Source organism: Apteryx mantelli, chromosome 4 (genome assembly GCF_036417845.1).
Source record: "Apteryx mantelli isolate bAptMan1 chromosome 4, bAptMan1.hap1, whole genome shotgun sequence".
Taxonomy (NCBI): domain Eukaryota; kingdom Metazoa; phylum Chordata; class Aves; order Apterygiformes; family Apterygidae; genus Apteryx; species Apteryx mantelli.
The window spans coordinates 87,014,313-87,033,860 of record NC_089981.1 but is presented as its reverse complement, the minus strand read 5'-3'; the positions used below and the strand labels follow the sequence as shown (position 1 = coordinate 87,033,860).

At 47.2% G+C, this 19,548-nt stretch overlaps 1 protein-coding gene across 1 annotated transcript; it reads left to right on the top strand.

Moving 5' to 3' along the window:
* Positions 1-4,654: 4,654 nt before the first annotated feature.
* On the top strand, positions 4,655-19,429 carry RTRAF (RNA transcription, translation and transport factor). The gene is made up of 8 exons (XM_067295175.1): positions 4,655-4,799; positions 6,756-6,880; positions 8,485-8,584; positions 9,393-9,479; positions 10,915-11,003; positions 13,776-13,844; positions 18,277-18,325; positions 19,049-19,429. The coding sequence occupies exons 1-8, from the start codon at positions 4,739-4,741 to the stop codon at positions 19,201-19,203; spliced, it is 735 nt and encodes a 244-aa protein (XP_067151276.1). The 5' UTR covers positions 4,655-4,738; the 3' UTR covers positions 19,204-19,429.
* Positions 19,430-19,548: the final 119 nt, after the last annotated feature.

The following is a 19,548-nucleotide window of genomic DNA, read 5'->3' as shown; positions in this document are numbered from 1 at the left end:
CCGGGACCCTGCCGGCGTCGGCCGCTGCTCTCCCGCGGGAATGCCCGGCACGGAGCTGCGCGCGGGCATGGGGCTTGAGATCCCTCTTTTTGGCCATAGAGCTCCTGGTTTTCCTACTCGTCGAAACTCTTGGGGAATTTTTGAGGTTTCCGCGTACGAGATCGGGCGGGTTTTGCCGTTAAACGGCCGTTCGCGATCAGGTACCCGCTTAAAAAAACCAGATGTATTCCAGAGGGCAATAGTCTTTCGGTACCTTTCTGTGACTCTTTCTAGCCCGTGACAAGTGCATTTTGGGTTTTCTACCTTTTCATACTCTTTTTCTAGTCTTCTGTAGAGAAGACCCGCCGTTCGTACGCTGGGCTCGGAGCTTTTGGCACCTTGGGAGCGTCGGTACGACGCAAGGGGCCCAGCCGGCCCGAGACGTCCCCCCGCGCGGCTCCCCGGCGCCCCCGTCCCGCCTTCCCGGTCCCTCTGCTCCGCTCCGAGCCGCTCGCGGGGCTTCCCGAAACGGGTGACCGACGAGGCGGTTCGCTCTGCCGCCGGCGCCGCGCGCGGCGTGACGACGAAGGTGTAAATACGCTGTAAAGCTGCTTCGTCTGTTCCCTTTTAACGCTGGTTTACCGCGACCGACAGCGAAGCACGGCCCGTCTAACGCAGGGCCCGGGATCTCGCTCGCCCCTGAACCGTCCCCAAGTGCTGTCATGAAGTGGTTTGTAATAATTTTTTTAACGACTTGCGTATTTTACAACTTGAATTCTTACAAAAAAAAAACCATAAATAAAATAAATAAAGACACAAAAAAGCTGCATGAGAAGCGTGGAGGTTTTGGGGGGGGGGGGAGGGGGGATTTTTGAATTAGCCTCGGCTGCTCCTCGGAGGTGTTTTACGTTCCTGCTCTTTATTTTTGTTTCCCTCGTGCTGTTTCCGTAGGTGCGCTGCCAGGTATTTCGCCCCGCTATATATATTTACACGGATATGCCTTCGTTAGCAAAGTATAGCGATCGCCTGCCAGCACCGCGGCCCCCCCCCCCCTTGAAAAATGTAAGTCACCTCTCCGCACTGCCGCTGCGTTTCCAGCGTGGGGTCAAATGGTGTTAAACTCGACCCCCGGGCTTTTAAAGAGAAATATCTGGAGGGCTGAAATGGGATTTCTTTCTTTTTGTTTGTTCGGGTTTTTTTCGGTTTTCCTACAAACTTTATTCATGGCGGGGGTGAGTCTGCCGCCCCTCGGCGGCGCGGTGCGGTGCGGTGCGGTGCGGTGCCGTCCCCCCGGGGGGAGATTTTGGGGCAGAGGGGCCGTGCAGATGTCAATGTTGGAGGGGGGGGTTGACTTAAAAAAAAAAAAAAACAGAAAAAAAACCCTGAAAACCCCAGCGCGGGGAAGGTCGGAGTCGTGATGTAGCGCGTGTCCCCATCCCACGTGGTCAATGTACTTGTTGGAAATAAAATTTTGGATTCGTTTCAGCCCGGCCTGTCTGGTCCTTTGGCAACGGTGCTGCGGGAGGCAGGGAGGTGGGGAGCCGGGCAGGGGCGAGAGCCGCTCCAAGACCTTTGGTGTCCGGAACGAGGCGAGAGGACGGTTTCAGTACCCTCCACCTCTGAGCCGGGCGCTCGCTCGGCGCAGGTGTTTCGCGCCCGCGCGGTGCCGAAAGCACCGAAGTGAGCAGCAGCCCTCGCCGGCCGCCGGGGAGAAGGCGGGAGCGTGCCGAGTCTTCCCGTGCCGGCTGCCCTCCTTCCCGGCTTCTCCTCCCTTGCTCTGCCGACTGGCCGAGCTTTGAGGAGCAAAGCGAAGTCGCCGCGACAGCGCGAGCGAGCTGCCGTCGCTGCCGCCGTGCCCCCGCCGCTCCGCGTGCCAAAATCGGCACCGCTCGGCTGCTTTCCACCTCCCTCCCTCTCGCGCGGCTGGAGCTGTTTTATCCTCGGCTCCCCTCGCTCCGGATCCCGAGCGGTCGCGGCACCCCCGAGACGGCGGCATCTGCCGCGCGGCGCGCCGGAGGAGGTGTGGGGCGCCTGACGAGAAGCATATGAGAGCGATGGCAGGCGATGCACCGCGGTGCCGCCCGCGCCGGGCAGCGTGCCGCGGCCGCGCTGATCCCGGACGACGCGGGAACGCGGCTGCGCGCGTTGGGGGCGATCGCCGATTTGCAGCCAGCGGGAGGGGGAAGGTCTCCAAGCCCAGAGCAATGCACTAAGGGTTAGGACAGGGTCTGTCCGGAGGGTGGCAGAGGAAGGAGAGGAGGAGGAAGGACAGGGACCAGCCAGCCCGGCTGTGTCACCAACCGTGCGTGCAGCGAGGGCAGGAGCGAGAGGGCTCGGTGTGATGGGCTTCGTGGCGAAGGGGACCTGGACCCCCGCCTGCAGCACCGCTGGGGTGGTGGGAGAGCCACGAAATGGTGCGGCTGGGGAGGAAGAGCTGTCCCGCTCCATCCTGGCTCCTCATCTTCGACGCCCAAGGCCTGGCGAGGATGGAGAGAAGGGCGCTGTGGTCCGGGAGGCTTCCAGCCGATTTGGGACTCTACCAGGTGCTGCCCAGGAGCTGGAGCACGGGTGACCACACACGTTCATCCCCCCCGCCCTTGTTTCCAAGCCACGCGGAGGTTTTGCAACCTAAATAGCTATTGCCCGTCCTGGGGCCACCTGGGAAGCGGCAGCTCCCGGGGCTCCCGGGGCCGAGCGCGTATGCCCTGGCTCCCTGGCTGCGTCCACCGCCGCGTGCCATCGTTGCACAGGCGGGTCGATCAGCCACCCGCTCTCCGTTCCAGCTCCGTGGGTGCCCTGTTCGGGGTCCTGCCTCCCCTCTCAAGTACAGCTGCTAAACCAGGCCGGGGCTTGATGGCTGGCGACCCACGTATGCTGCTGAGCTGCTGTCACCGGCCCCGAGGGACCCGCAGACCCCCAGGAGACAGGTCCGGCGCCGCGCTGCAGCCTGAGCGCCGGGAGGCAGAGCCGTCACCCTCGCTTCAAGAAACTCCGGGTTTTCGCTGCCCACTTGCATTTCGCATGTCAGATCTGTCTCCCGACACCCCGCCAACACGCTCGCGGGTGCTGGCTGGGAGCGCGGCGGGAGGCTGCGCCGGCTGCAGCGATGCGGCACGAGGTGGGCGAAGAAGCAGTCGCAGGCGCCCCGGCACCCGGCGTCCCGACCCCAACGGGAGCAGAAACCCGCCCCGGCCGCCCCCGGGGCTCGGTGAGGCCGAGGAGCGGGGTGGGAGGGAGGGTTTGGCTCAGCCCCGCGCCGAGCCCGGCTGCCAGCTGGAGCGCGGGGAAGGGCTGGCGCGGGAAGAGACGTGGGGATGAATATTGCAGCAGCCTGTCATGCCGCCAGCACCACGGCTCGCCTAACGTGGGGACGGGGGGGGGGGGGGGGGGATTGCGTCGCCGTCACCGAAACCGGTGCAAAGCGCTGGCCACGGAGCGTATACGTGTCACTCAACAACAGCGGATGTCCAGGAGACAAATCTGCCCAAGATAAGCCTTGCACAAACACCTTCCATCTTTGCGGCAATTAGGCTGCAGCGTCCTTTTTTAAGGTGCCCTTGCAGAACCAAAAAGCAGGAGCGGCAGGAAAGAGCAGAAACTTGTCCCCACCATATAACTATAACATATAGCAGGGCAATAACCCAGTGACGGAAGACAGCAGCAATGTAAAAAAAAAAAAAAAAGAAACAGTTTTATTATAAATGGAAAGAAAAGGTGACTCAGGCTTGGTAGGCGACCGCATCTACTGCCCGTCCCGGCCAAGGAAGCCTCTTTGCTGCTTCCTGCGAGCAAAAGCGAGCGATGCTCTGTGACTTCCAGTGCCGCGCGCCAAGTTCAGTCCGTGACAGATTCGTGCAAAATCAGGGCGATTCACATGTGGCGTGCAGAAACCCCCCCCCCCCCAAATAAGGTTGGTTTTTAAACCCTTGAGAGCAAACGTCACACAGAAATCAAACCAAAAAGGGGCTTTTTTTTTTTTCAAACCAAAAAAGGCTTTTCCCCCCCCCCCCCCCGCAGAAAGGTCAGTTCGGCTCTTTCCTAATTTCATTAAAGGCTTCTTGGCATTTGAACCATCGGGCTGTTGTGGCACTACGTTAAAAATAGAGTAAGGACGAAACCACAACCCCACTGACGCCAAGTGCCAGCCTCCCCCGCTCGCGGCTCAGGCCGCAACCCCTCATTCCCAGCTGCTGCAGCCGGGCTTCCGGTGGGCATTTTGGGGCATTTCGCGGAAAAAGGCCTGGGAAAACCCCCCTGCACAGAACGCCCTGGGGCCTGGCACGTGGGGCAGCCCCGACATCAGGCACACGGCCCCCATTTGGGGTTAATGATGGCCCTGTGCGGCCTGGGAAGACAGTGGGTGCCCACCCCACGTGGGGGGGGGCTCCGTGGGGCTGCCCCAGTACCCCCCAGTACCCCCAGTGCTCCCCACGACGCCCCACTGCGGCCTACGCGCCCGCCATTTCCTTAGCCCGCCCAGGCCCCGCCCCGCCCCCGCCCCCGACCAAGCCCCGCCCCACCTGTCCCTGTCCGCCCGCCGGCGCTGTCAATAAAGCTGCGTGAATGCCCCGCGCTCCCGGCAGCCCCTTCCGTGCTCTGATTGGTTGGATGCCTGCCGCTCGGCGCGCGAGGACCAATAGGAGGCGAGAGCCGGGAGGAAGGGGCCGCTCCTTCCTGTCTGCTTCAGCCTGAGAGGGGGGAAGAGCGGCTGCGCCCGGCCTTGAGCGGAGGTGCCGCCGCCGGCTCTGGTACCGGCGCCATGTTCCGCCGCAAGCTGTCGGCGCTCGACTACCACAACCCGGCTGGCTTCAACTGCAGGGGTGAGGGGCCCGGGCGGGCCTTGCCGGGCCTTTGCACGGCCCCGACAGCTGCCGTTTCCCTCACGCACTAACGGGCCTCCCCTCCCCCCCGCCGCCCCGGCCTGTCGTTACCGGGGCTGCGGGGGGGCCGGGCCCTGCCCCCGTGCAAAAGTGTATTTGTATATTTTTTTTTCGTTCTTGTTGGCTCAACATTTCGCCTTTTGGAGTCGGGCTGCTCGGCGGCGGGGCTGCTCCAGGCCCCCCCCCCCGCCGTGCGGTGCGCTGCCCCGCTGGCTGCTCGCCGGCTGAGGCCTCTGAAGGGTTGTTTCCTTGGGGGCTGATGCGAGCGTCGCCTTCCTGAGCGCCGCCGGGACCTCCCCGTGCTCATTTTTGCAGTGTATCTGCAGTTCAGGCTGGTGTCATCCGTATCTTAAGCATGGGGGCCTGAAGAAGAAAAAAGTGAGGTTAAAGTGTCTTCCAGTCTCTGCATTATGCAGCTCGCTTTAGTTGTGGCAGAAAGTGCTTATTATTCAGGGAAAAAATCAGAGTTTCTCCTAGGAAATTTAGGACTGCCAGGCATTGTAGTGGTCGCCTGTGGGCAGCTTGGTTCTAGTGACTCTCTAACCATCATGTAGAAACTGAGCAAAAGCAAAGGTAGAGTCCCGTACCCTGGGGCAACTCTGAGGTAAGCTCCTGGCAGTTCTTTGCCTCTGCTCATTACAAATCTTAGCTTAGGTAGTGCAGGAAGCAGGAGTCATGAGTCCTGCAGAAAGCATCCTCAGTTGCTATACGAACCTGCCTTTCCCTGAAACGTGGTTTGTTCTGCACACTAACAGTAGTGCGGTAACCTCTTTAGTTCAATTTCCTAGTACACTGATGTGTGTTATTATTTTTATTTTTTTTTTGCAGCCTTAATTTTTGTTGATGTTCAAAAGGGCAGTGTAAGATACGTCTTTAGCCAGCATGATCAATTGTAAGCTCTAGGCAGTTTTTTTTCTAGGCTGTCTTTTCTTTAATGCTTCTGGTAGACTGGCTTCTCTTTCAAGAGGTTGTCTACTGGCATCTTCTTTTGTTGTGTATCTACACTTCTTTATAATTAACTTTTTTTAAAAAAAGCTTGATTCTGCTAGTCTATAGTTTTAACTGTCTTACCGAAAGCTTTCCTTCACGTGTGTTGTGATTCTGTCTCTGTTTCTTACAGTGCATTCAACAGAAATAGGGCATTTATGTCACTCAGAAGACACTGCTGAGCAGTAGGAATATCGTTCTTGTCCCTGATGGAAGAATGGTATCCTTAGCCCAGTCTGAGATCCAGGAGAAACTGCTTCAGGATATTAAAACTCACCCAATGCCAAAGTGTTACCATTTATTTTGAGGGGCAGTAGTACTCTAGGGCTGTTATTTACTGTGTCCAGAAATAAATTCTGTCACTGAAGAGGCAGGTGCAAAGTAATTACTTTGTCCTGTACTAATATTTTTTGTTTGGACCACAGTCTTTGTATTGTGGAATTCTGACTCCAAATGGTAAGATGTTGAGTCAACAACAGTGGAAAAAAGTACCTTCGCACAGTCACGGGATGTGCATGTGTGTTGTTCTTTAGAAAAGACTGGGGGTTATTGCAACATGTGACATGTTTGTCTAGACAACAGGGTTAGTAACTGAATTTCTCCATATCATTGTTTTGCTTCTCTTTCTTTACTTAGCAACAACCTGTTGGCTGATATGTTTTAGTTTAGTCAGTCAACCATAGACAATTAAGTGACCTGAAAAATAAAAAAACCACTCATAGTGCTGAGTTTTGGTCAGATGTTATCTTGGAATACACAGTTTTGGTGGCAGATAAATCTTTCATTCCGGTAAAACATGAAAGCATGCAGGGGCACCAGTATTTCTTTGAATGAAGTGCATCAAAATTCAAGGGCTGGGTTTTGCCCTGAATGTTGGTTCATTCTTGTTTTGTTTGTTTCTCTCTATAGATGAAACAGAATTCAGAAATTTTATTGTCTGGCTTGAAGACCAGAAAATCAGGCACTACAAGATTGAAGACCGAGGCAACTTGAGAAACATACATAATGATGATTGGCCCAAATCTTTTGAAAAGGTATTTTACTGTTTCAGACACAAATTTAAGTGATAAAGCTGTCTTATGTAAATAATAAATAGTTTCTGTAGTTGTTGAATGTAAATTACTGTGAATATTTGTCCTTTCTTATTCCTGGTAATTTAAATGTATTATTGAAGCCAAACTATAGGAGAAATGCAGATGGTAGAACTTCTTGTACATGATTTTCATTCAAACATTTTTGCAGTAGCTGGCATCTTAATCTGTTTCTTCCTCAAATTGATTCAGCTTTTGATAGAGAAAGAAAATTGACTACAAATAAACAGCTTTTTCTGCATTAATGTTTTCGTGTACCAAAAGAAAAATGGACTAGGCTAATGCAGTCTTAGACTTTGCAAACATATAAAAGAAAGTGACTGCAGCTTTTCTGTGCACCTGCTGTTATTTCAGATGGATGATTTTTCCACTGCTCGCACAAAGCGTGGCAGAGTTTTGTGAGTGATCTCCTGTTTGCTCATGAGTGTTTTAAGTTGCCATGGGGCTGTTCTAGCTTTCCCTCTTGGTTCCCATTCCCTCTGTTTCAAAACAGCCTGCAAGGAGCTGAAAATGCTGCTCCACAATGTTCATTGCATGTAAATCTTTATTTTGCTGGAACCGCTTGCCTGGTTCACTGTCCAGAAGGATTGGAGTTGCACTGCTCGTGCTTTGCAGGAGGGAACCTAAAGAATAGATGCAAAGTTGATGTCAGGGTAGTGTTAGGAGTTATAAATAAATGTGATATCAGAAGTATTGGCTGCCGATGCTGTCATGGTATCAGCAGTACGAATGTTGTAGTACTGCAGCTTCGTGTCATCTTTCTTGACCTGGCTAGACTGTTCTCTCCTTGCCTTCCTCCAGTGGTGGTGCTGCTGCTGGAGTGGAGGCTGTGTGCAGTTCTCTTCTCTCCCTTCAGCAAAGGGGCACAGCAGAGTTTCAACACGTACTGAGCTTTTTAGTCTTGCCAGCGGGTTGTGCTGGGACAAGGTCCTGTGTCCTGGCCTTAGGAGACCTGAGGTGGTGTCCCAGCCTTGCCTTGTCCTCCTCCATTGTACGTGATCCCTTTAGTCCTAACACTTCAGCTCTATATGGTGACCTAAGAAAGGGAAAATTACTTCTCCCACTGCCACCTAGAATCCTCTGACTTCTGTCCAGATGATTTAAAGTCATTGTTGTACCCTGATATCGGTATTGTGAAAGCTTTAGGTGGGAAGTGGAAGCTTTTGCTCTACTTGATTTGTTCTCACTCCTTCCCCTTGCCCTAACCTCCACTTGCTATGTAAATTGAACAAAGAAAGGAGCATCTCTGGTTTCTTTGGTTGTCAGTCTGATGGTGTGTAGCATCAGTTATTGATTGAAAAGCAAGCGTTATTAAATGGCAGGGTTGAGTTAGCTGTGGAGTGGGGTGCTCTGAAATGCCTCAGGTGGATCAGATCCTGCAGTAGGACACTTCATAATGATGCTTCTTATTAATAATTATCTTCTAACAACCTTCAGGTCTGTTGGGAAGTAATTGTTTACAAAACACTTCTGCACTCCTAGCTGATTCATGAAAGTGCTTCCTTCCAGTCAGTAACACCTATTTTTCTCCTCTTTCTACTCCACAGTATATGAAAGATGTAAACTGTCCCTTCAAAATGCAAGAACGGCAAGAAACAGTGGACTGGCTTCTTGGGTTAGCAGTTAGGCTTGAGTATGGAGATAATGGTATGGCTGAACTTATTTATTATTTCAAAACGATAGGGAAACTTATTTTGCCATTTAATTTACTTTAGTATTTGTCAAATTAAGACAGAGTCAAAAGTATTTATTATTGTCTTTAAAAAAAAAAATGGTTTGGTGTACTTGTTTTTGCCCTGTATTCGGATATGAGCTGTTTCTCTTCAGCTCAACTCCCCTGGGACAGTGCAGCAATGTACTCGCATTCATGAGTATCACATGCGAGCATATCACTTACTCACATGAATATATTCACATCCTGGATACAGCAAAACCCATTGTATGTATTTATACCTTTCTCCCATGGGACTGTCTTTATAAGAACTTATTCTAAAATGTATTAAATGCATTTTCTTTAGTACTAATATTCCAATAAGTTATTCTTGCCATGTGTTTCACAAGACATAACTCTTGAGCCCTTGGGAACTGGGAGAAGGTTGTGGAAAAAATTAACTGTCAGCAGTGGTTTGGTTTCCTTATAGACTGTAGGAAGAGCCTTAACCAAGAGCATAATGCCCTGCCTAAGCATGGAGCATGCTCTGGCCCTGCTCTGGAACAGCACATAGGTTTTTTTTGTGCAGATGGGAGCTGTTAGAACAGCTCACTAAATTGGCAGCCTACTAGGGCTGCAGTAGAGGAGCTCCAAAACTGCAGCATATGCGCTGATAAGGCTCTTGGGTGTATACCATATGCCGAAAATGTAGTTGACACAAACTACAGTTTGGTTCTAAACTTTTAACTTGTTATTTTTGTCATTAGCCCTAATGGTGATCCTATTTACTTCTCATTTTAACAGCTGATAAGTATAAGGACTCTAACCCTGATGGTGCTAAAAATGCTGACAATACAGCAAAAAATGCAGAGCCGCTGATTAACTTGGATGGTAAGTGAACAGACGTGTCATACGTGAACATGTTCCACGGCCTCAGTGATGCTTTTTGGATTTTAAGTTGTTACAATACTGTGATACATGTAACTTCTTGAAGTCTTATTTAAAGCTTTAGAAATGCAGGATTTCATGGTTTTTTTTGTTTTTTTTACTGCTATCTCAGAACTGCTTCTATGTGAACAGTGATTTGAGAGCTATTTTATCAGCTGTTCATCCTTTTCTGCATCCCCTCTAAGGGAAAGAGGAACCTACTCCATATGAATCCCAGGTGTCTTGTTATTGATGCAGAGCTTTTTCCTGTTGGGGAAAGGCAGGAGGGGAGAATCTTTCCCAGCAGAATGAAGTACCTGAAGGCTTGATCAGATATGAATGTGGCAGGAGGGTTTTCATCACGGAATAGCTGAGGTTGGAAGGAACCTCTGGAGATCAGCTAGTTCAACCCCCCTGCTCAAGCAGGGTCACCTAGAGCACGTTGCACAGGATCGTGTCCAGGCAGGTTTTGAATATCTCCAGAGAAGGAGACGCCACAGCCTGTCTGGGCAACCTGTTCCAGTGCTCTGTCACCCTCACAGTGAAGAAGTTTTTCCTCATATTCAGCCGGAACTTCCTGTGTTTCAGCTTGTGCCTGTTGCCTGTCTATCAGGCAACAAGGAAGCAGCTGAAGGGCGTTTACACTAACAGCCCTGCACAGAGGGCTCTGGAAGATGTGAATGTACTTATTGTGGACTGAGGTGGAGTAGCAAAACAGCTCTGGGGACACTGAGCTATCTTTAAAAACATAAGAAAACATTGTCACAGGCCACTTACTTCAGTACTGTCACCTATTACATGTTGACTCTGTCTTGCTTCCTTCCTGGTGTACCTTTCTTGTGATCAGTGTAATTTTGACTGCTGGGCGTGTTCATAATAAATGAAATTGGTGGAAGATAGCTACTAAAATTAGCCCCATATCCCCAAGTCTTCCCCTATTGCTCCTTCCACAGAAAGACAGCTAGGCATTAGTCTTGCCCTCGCCCAGCAGGCACAGCTCTGCTCTGCAGCTAAGCGATAGAAAGGTTTACAAAAGAGAATACATTCTTCATGCTATTGACTTTTAAAGACTTGCACTGGCTTCCTGTGCTGTAGAACCTTTGTATAATGTGTTTTGCATTGAAAACAATATTGTTTGTGCTTTCGGCGTTGTGCAATCTGGTTATACGGCCTCGCGGCACTCTTTGATTGTTTTGTATATCTTCGTGAAAGAGGATACAAATTAAATCTTGCACCAGATTGAGCCCCTCCCGTCTATTATATGGCCAGGGTGACTAAATGGTTGCTCACTACTGTGTGTCCATGGCCTTGCCCATACTTAAGTGCGGTCTGATACCATGGAGTCAGGAAGCAAATTCTGTCTTTTGGAGCCAGTTAAAACCGCATATTTGTTTTACAGTGAATAATCCGGATTTCAAGGCCGGAGTGATGGCTTTAGCTAATCTGCTTCAAATCCAGCGACACGATGATTACTTGGTGATGCTTAAGGTGAGTTCTACACCTTGCGTACTCTTCTCTCCCCACCCTGCCAATGGCTAGCACAGGTGGAATAACCCGAGGTGCACTGTTACTGATAGCTATGACTTTTTTTACTTTCCACTTCTTCCTAAACTCATCCTGTATGTGCCTTTTCAAGCAGATAGGAACACACAACATAAATTATGGAAATTTAATGTGTTGGTAATTACTTTTGTAAACAGTTCAGTTGTACCTGAGTTCCTGGAATTGCAACACTAATTGAGAACTGTTCAGAACTTGAAGCGCTCTGGCCAAGCGAAAACTACTGCTTTATGTGCTTTTTCTGAACTTTATTTTAGGTCTTCAGATGCCTCAGAAATATTGAGGAATACACTCAAAGTAGTTCTTTGTATTCCAGCTCTAGAAATGAAAGGAGTAACTTGAGAAAATAGAGGCTAAGTAATGCAAAGGATGTTTTTTTATTAAAAAAAAAAAACAAAAAACAGATGGGGAAGAGCCAAGGTTAGACACTATTTCCTCTTGGCTCTGGGTCCCATGAACTATTTATTCTTTGTCATAACTAAATTCAGTTTAGTTTAATCTCGACAGTTATCATAACTTCTAAATGCAGCAAATAGGCCAATTAATTTTATAAAGCATCTTTCTAATAATTGGGAGAAAAATCTGTGACTTAGTGGTAGAACTGTAGTTATGTGCAAATTTCAGATGAAAGCTGTGTTCTTAAAGCAGTGTATTTAGCGAGCTGGCAACAGTCCTGAGTTCCTACTTGATCATGTCATAATATGGAAATAAACTTAGTTTTGTTTGGCACTAAAATAAACTTGGTACTTCACTGAAAAACTAAAGAATAAGGCCTGTTCATTACAGAAGCTGTGATCTTTGCTAAATTTATTTTGGAGGAACTAATGCTATGGGTATTGAAGTTTATACAGTGTGTTTAAATCTATATTGGCTATATTTGCACAGTCTTATCACTTTAGCCTGGTTTCCTAAGGAAATGAGGCCCTGCACTCATCCTGCCAGTCACTTGCTGCTTCTCTCCAGCATGCTACCCTCCTTTGCCTTCTGGAAATAACTTTTGAACCCTTCACAATACTTTACAGAGGAGTGAAGGTTTTGGGTATCAAACCCCTACAAACTTGGTGAAAAGGGGTAGCGGGTAAGGAGAGACCCTGTGAATGCCACTGTTGGATCTGCGGCATGAGCTCAGAAACCTGACATGAGAAAATCCCTTGAGCTGCTCTTACAGGATTGTCTCAAGGCTAACAAGCTTTAAGCGGATTTGCCAAATCTAGTACTAACAACTTGGAAAGAAAAAGTGCAAGTATTTTCTGCATACGTGTATTTACATTTTTGTCATTCTTTCCACATTTCTAGTCTCACTGTTTTTTTGTTAGAGGTAATTGGACAAAACTTCCACCCTAAATTTTCCTGCTTTTCATTACAGTGAGAGTAGGTTCCTACAAGCAGTTCATGTTACATGAACCACCATAATGCTAGTTTTCGAGGCTTGATGATATCTGAATGCATCAGGGAAACTTATTCCACACCACCATAATACGGTTTCTTATAATGCCCATACATAAAGGTATGATTGATATTTAGGCTTGGATATGGAATGGATGCTTGAGAAGGCTAAAGAGTGCAAACATGCCACAGACAGCTGGCCAGAGTGAGCAGAGAAATATTTAAAGTCCATTTTATTAATTTAAATTTGAGAAGTGGGTCAGAAAGCATTTTTCTCTGTTTCTGTTGGATGTTTTCCCAATGCAAAAGTTACTCAAAATTCTCTACTGCAAAGTCTGGTTTCAGTGCTGGAATATGAAAAGGAAGCTCCTGATCAAATCACTTTTTCCTTAAGGCTGCTCTGTCTAGTTTGAAAGAAGATTTGTAATGGTGCCCAGTGGCAACTTCGCAGCATTGCCTCTCAACTTTAATCATGACCAAAACCAGGAGAAATCTCGAAGGAGAAACATGAAGCAGTAACACTGCTTCTGTCACATTTAGCTACTCAGGAGGGAAACAGTCTGAGGAATGTGTTTGACAGACTGAGTTCTTTTTGGTGCAAGTCTGCCTGCGTGGTATTCCTTGAGTAATTTTTGGAGGCATTTACAGCTGTAGGTATCAGTAACTGATAGCTCTGATATGATTTCATGCCATGTACCGGAGCCAGTAAAAATAGATGAGCGGCGTGATTGTTAAACTCTGTCAAGTCTGTTATTTTTTTTGCATGTGTGTGTCTAAAAATAATTCCTTTTTGTGTTTTAGTCTTTTTAAAACCTGGGTTGGTGGCCTTGTTCCAGGTTTCTCTGCTGGCACAAGGTGGTTCAGTGCCTACTAAAAGATTCCTTCCTGAAGAAGCTGTATTGCTGCAGAATTAAGGGGTTCTGTTCCAGGCAGTGCAGGCTCAAAAATGGTACTGCTGCTTTGGAATCGTGACCAGGTCATTCTGGGAACGGCAAACTTTCCTGACTGTTCCTAGTGCTTTGCAGAGTTTCTAGCCCAGTAATGGCTAAGGGTAACAGTGTAATAACCCGATCTCTCCTGGTTAAACTGCCTTTCCAGAACAAAAAAGGCTGAACCTGTGGAAGGAAACTACTTGCAAAGAGTAGTGCAATTTGAAGAAGAGTTTAACATCAGAAAGTTTTCCAAAAAGTCTTTCATAAAACTGCGGGTTTGATATTACGCTGGGTTTTAATGTTAGTTCCTTTTCCCTTAGTATTGCAGAGAAATGCATTAAGACATAATTGAATTACTTTGGCCTTTAAATGTTTTTCCTAGGCAATTCGCATTTTGGTTCAAGAGCGCTTGACGCAGGACGCCATAGCGAGGGCGAATCAGTCCAAGGAGGTTCGTATATACAATGCACAAGCCTTTCTGGTGTCAACTGTTCCACTAGCCAGTAAATAGTGTAGGCGTAAATGTCTCGTCTCAGACAGGCGAACTGGGTTCTGTTTAAATGCTGTTGATTTTGGGGGAGGTGGTGGAAGCTTGCTTTATATTAGCCATCCTGATTCTAAAAGGCCCAGAGAAGAATTATGGGGAGTATACAAAGTGCTCTTTTTTCCTGTGATGTACAAATATAGGTAGCTGTCTGATCTCATCTAAGTAGCTGTTTTCCTGAGTTAGTATATGCTAGAAGATTATTGTTCAGAGCAGCAGGCCTGCAGTGTCAGGGGAAGAACACATGTGAGCTGGCTTTTCCTTCTAAGTAGCAGTGTTGGCTATAAATAGACAAAACATTCCTTGTATGGAACGTGTTGCTTTTTACTCCTCATGTGTTTAAGGAACGGGATGCTGGACACCAGCTCCTCTCTGCCCTCCCAAATGAGAAATGAGGAAGGAAACTTAGAATTCTACAATCAAGCTTCTGAGCTGAATAATAGTACTGTGAAAAACTGTTTTTTGCAGAATTACTTTCTCACCATGAGCTGTCAGTTTGTAAGATGATGTTTGTAGATCTAATGAGCAGAACTGCAGCTACTCACAGGGAATGACTGTGGCTTTTCAGATTGTTGTTTCTTAAATATCCCAGTTTGGTGCAGCGGCTGCTTGCAGACTGCACTGGGTGCAGCCGAGGAAGGCAGCCTCCCTTGCGCGGCAGGTACATGTTTAGAAGTGTCCCTGTTAGAGCAACTGGATCTGATCAAGGAGGACAAGTCCCTTCATCTTTTCTGGCAGCCGTTTAGAACAGGGCATGTTTTATTTATTATCATAACATTGCTTATGCTGTTCACTTAACAATTGCAGGTGCTCAGAGTTGCAATACAGTGATTGCCAGAAGCGTTGGGACAGCAAATCAAAACCCTTAAAAGAGCAGGAAATCTGTAAGCAGCTGAGACTGCTGTATTAATTTTACTTTCTCTAAGCAACATTAATAAAAAGCTACTTTTTTTTTTCTTTTTTGCTGTTTGTGTAGCAGCAGTGCTGGCATTCAGGAATCAAAATGGGATTTCCTATGAGTTTGTCAGAATAAGCTTCTTTAAGGAATAGTGTGTGGGGGTTTTTTTTGGTGACAAAAAATAGGTTTGATAGGTTCTCAAGGTCTTAAGTTGAAGTGTCATTGAATGTGATACGTTTTGGGAGTGTGTTCCCATTCTGAATGCTGAATTTCAAGTGAGGTGGAGATGGAGAAAAGGCAGGGGGTTGGAGGCAGGGACACGGCTTTACCTGTGTGCATGGAACACTCGCCTGCACCTTAGAGACTTTGCAAACTAGGGATCCATGGCAAGAGAATAAATGGTTTCTGAAAAGAGCTGTTGGATCTTCTGTAACACTTGTCTAAAAATAACAAAGACCAGTAGTAGTGATCAGCATCGCGATGCTGTAGATAAATGAAGAAAATATCCTCAAAGGAGAGAGGATAGTTGAGTTGCAGGGTAGAAGGATAAGGAAAATAAGCCTCTGCTGCTGATTTTGGCTGGCGGCTTAACAGCCAAAATATTAGCTAGGACACTTTGTGTATATTAAGTCCTGTCCCTGGAAACAGTTTATAACCTTTGACTTGTGCGTCACAGACAAGGCTTAATATACAAAGTGTCATGAGTTACATTCTTGGCAATATCAAGGTACAAGGGGGGGGGAAAAAAGATAAGATGTGTGTAGAAATGGGACTCCCAGAACTGTCCTCTGGCTGAAGGACAGGTATGAGGACTATGCTGAGGAACCTCACACTGCTGTGCTTGGGTGTTAAAAGTACCAAATCAAATGAGTTTTGTCTTGTTGGTCTGTCAAGATAGTTTTCAAGATAAGAAGGGCACTTAGGGGTTTTTTTTTAGGTTTTATGTTGAATGGGTGACAACTCAATGTATGCAATGTTTAGACAGGATTCAGATTTATACTGACAGACTTTTAGAACATCAATTTTCCATTTCCCATCATTTATACTGTACTTGTTGCTGAAGCTATCTATTGAGGCATGAAAGCAGGCATGCCTTTATGAAAAATGCAGTGTGTCTTGCTGTTTTATGAGTTTTATGTTGGAACCATTCTGTAAGAGTCGCACGGAATTTTAGAGGAAGTACTTGCTTGAACTCAAATAGTTCAAAGTATTTTCAGTTTTTGGCCTCTTCATCTTTTCATAATTCATCCTCTTATTACTGTGACGGTGGAGAATGTACTTAAAGCTGTGCAATCTCTTTCCTTCTTCCCCTGCCCCCCAGATGAGGAGAGTCCTCAGCTCTCCTAGCCTGGCCTTCTGGGCTTTCCTTACGTGGTGAGTGTATCTTAGGCAGGATCAACCACAGCAAATGCCACTAGAATAGCCCATCAGGATCTCTGAGCTCCTGAAGACTAAAGCTGAGGCAGGTTTAAAAGCACAACAGCTCATGAATCTTTCCATACTCTAGAAGCTGGACACTTTATTTTTAGCATGGTAGTGTAAGTTCATTAATGGTGTTACTAGTGTGTGCCCGTGTCAGCTATGAAGTGTGGATCGTACTTCTCCCCATTCCAGAGAAGCCAGTTTTACTTTGACACTTCTGGTTACGGAGGAGATGGCTGCAGCAGCCAGGCCCACAGCAAGTGTGTTGTGCAGTCCCGAAATGGATAGACTGCTGGCACTGGACTGTAAAAACAAGCGGGTTGCCTAGGGGTGCTGCTTGTGGAGGGTGGTCACCAAGCAGTTTTAAATTAGAATTTCCTTGGGATTGAGGTCATGCAATGACCTGGCCTGCGTGGTAAAGGAGATTTAAAGGTGCGCTTAGTTTCTCTCCCGCTTTGAAGCCGCTATGCGAGTGAGCGTGCGCCTCTTACAGCTGTGGGTGCCTCCACAGCCGGGTGCCTGCTCCGAGGCCACTGCTACGGGCTGTGGGGCCTTGGTGCTTGGGAAGGGCTGGATCTACTGCTCTGTCGAAAAGAACCTCCGCCAGAGGGAGCAGACGGCAAAGCATCCTGCCGAAAAGGAGCTAACGGCAGGGGTGATGGGAGGAGGACGGGGAAACAGCATTATGCTCTCGGGATGCCCCAAAGACTGGCTGCTTTGCAAGTACCGCCGTGGTCACTCGGCCGCGTTGGAGGTGCCTGCAATGGCCCTGGGGCTCCATCCGCAAAGAACTCGCTGAATCCCTGTTTCGCTGCTCTCCTGGCTCTGAGAACCCTTTAGAGGGCAGCGAGGTCTTTGCAGCCTTAAATACAAACAGAGTTTCTCAGAAAGCATGCGTATGAAGCCTGATACGGTGTTAATCCATCTGAAGTGTCATAAATGGCATTCTTGTGCGCTGTATAAATTGTTACAATACAGCAGTCTGTTCCAACACAGATTTATTTTTAAGACTGCAGTTGAATGCACGTTTTACTATGAAGGCCATGGGAAAAAGTGTTTCTGAAAATGGGATATTGGATTTAGTTTAGGTCAACATGGTTTCCTTTGTTTTGATCGATTCGCGTATATAAAAGCTTAAAAAAAAAAGCCCTCATTGTTGGAAGGTTTATGGCCCTGTCGTTTTAGAAACTAACGTTATGGAACTCAAAGGTTTTTGTCGTGCAAGGCAAATGTTGAAAGAAGCTATATGGGCTGTAATCAAAGTCTTCTAAAATAGGCTTTTAAGTGTTTATTTAGATAAATCTAAACTTACATGTATGTTGAAACGTGGTGAGCGATTGTTTAGCGTGACCTGTCCTCCACAGCTGGAGAGGAAATAGAGGAAACAGAGCAATGCTTACAAATGGCTGCTAATAAAACTTTTTTTTTATACTGTCTCATAGAGCATGTGTTTGGAAAACTGGACACTCATATTTATTCCTGAGCTTAACACTGGAGATAATGCTTCTGGGGAAACCGATAGAGGTTGCAAGTTCAGTGCCTGAGGCACTTGCTTGATTACGGACGGTTTTTACAATTTGTTTTCAAAACAGTCAGTGCTTTAGAATCCGGCAGCTGTTTAAGGGCAACAGTTTCTAAGAAAGCCTGGTTTGTGCATGCTTTTTGTTTGCTCCGGGTAGAGATGTTGCTGTATTGGGTGTTCGCTTGCTGTACTGTCATTAGCCTTTTAAGGATTGCGTACAGGCAGTGTGTATTCAATGGGATTCGCTGGACAAGTAAGGGGATTATTATTAAGGATGAAGATTTTCTTTGTTAATAGCCTGTTAATAGTTTTTTGTTAATAGCCCAGTTTGATGTTTCAGGACATAGTCAATTGTGTGTAATCAAATATGATGGGTTTTTTGAAGTTGTCAGTTGTGTCCATATAACCAAAACTGAAGTGTAGTTCTTGATTTCGTTTTCCAAACACATGAAATGGCATTTCTAATTACATTTGAACGTTTTTTTTTCTTTTTAAAGGGTTTGCCTGTTGCTTTAGAAAAGCACATTCTTGGTTTTGACACAGGGGGTAAGTAGTTCTCTAAATGTTACTTTTAAATAATGATGTTTGCTTTTGACCAAGTAAAAATACCTAGATCACATGTACAGTAAGAAAGCACGATTCTTCTAGAAGCCTGTAGTAGCCCCCTTCCAGCTCGTTATCTGTGCGCCCTCCTGAGCACTGCGTGCAGCAACAGAAAGGCACGAGTCCTAACTGTGCAATATATGGTTTCAGACTAATGTTTAAATAACAGCTTTTCATGGCAGCCACTTCTGCGTGTGGAAGGAATGCATCTCGTCACTGCTGCCGTGTAAAACCTTGCTTCTACCGGCAGAGGGACCAATGTGCTGCTGCAGTGCGTTTTAGCTAGGTGCTAAACCTAAACCTAGTTAGAGGTAGCAGAATTTGGCATTTGGCATGACCTGATAGGTTATTTTGTAAGCAGCAGTCAGATGACTTGAGACTCTGCTAGGCTTCGCTTTTGCCCCTCGTGCGACTAAATTACTACTCTGAACGCTTCGTGCTGACCGCGCTCGGCTGTGGCTTACTGCAAGGGCTGCGCAAAGCTGAGTGAGGTTTTGCCCAGAGCGCCCTGTATCTCTAGCAACAAGGAGAGCAGAGTCTCCTATTTCAAGTATGAAGACCACAAACATGAGCAAAGGACAGAGCATTAACGTAGGTTAAGCTTTTCTTAAGACCAGCATATCAGATGAAAATGCTTTATACTACTTCTTTCTGCAACTCGCCTAGATGCTGTTCTCAATGAAGCCGCCCAAATTCTGCGACTGCTGCATATAGAGGAACTCCGAGAGCTGCAAACAAAAATTAACGAAGCGATTGTAGCAGTTCAGGCAATTATTGCTGATCCCAAGACGGACCACAGACTGGGGAAAGTTGGAAGATGAACAGATTAAAATTTTAGTCTGTTGTCTATTTAGTACAGTTAGGAGCTATGTACAACTCTGGCATGCAGTTTGAAATGGATATTATTTTACTGTTTTGAAAGAAAACAGAGGAAATTGAATTCTGACTGTTCTAGTGAACTGCCATTTTTCCTTAAATAAAGTTGGGGAAATAGAGACAAATTGTTCTGATTAGTTCGAAGTTGGCAAATACAATTGTTCTTATTCACTGTGTTTGGCTTTGTGTTGAAAAGGGAGTGTTATATAAAGGCTTTGCAGATTCCTCTTTTGCTGTAGTTCTGCCATGTAAACGGCTCGGTCCTGGCTGGCTTGCTGCTTCTCCAGTCT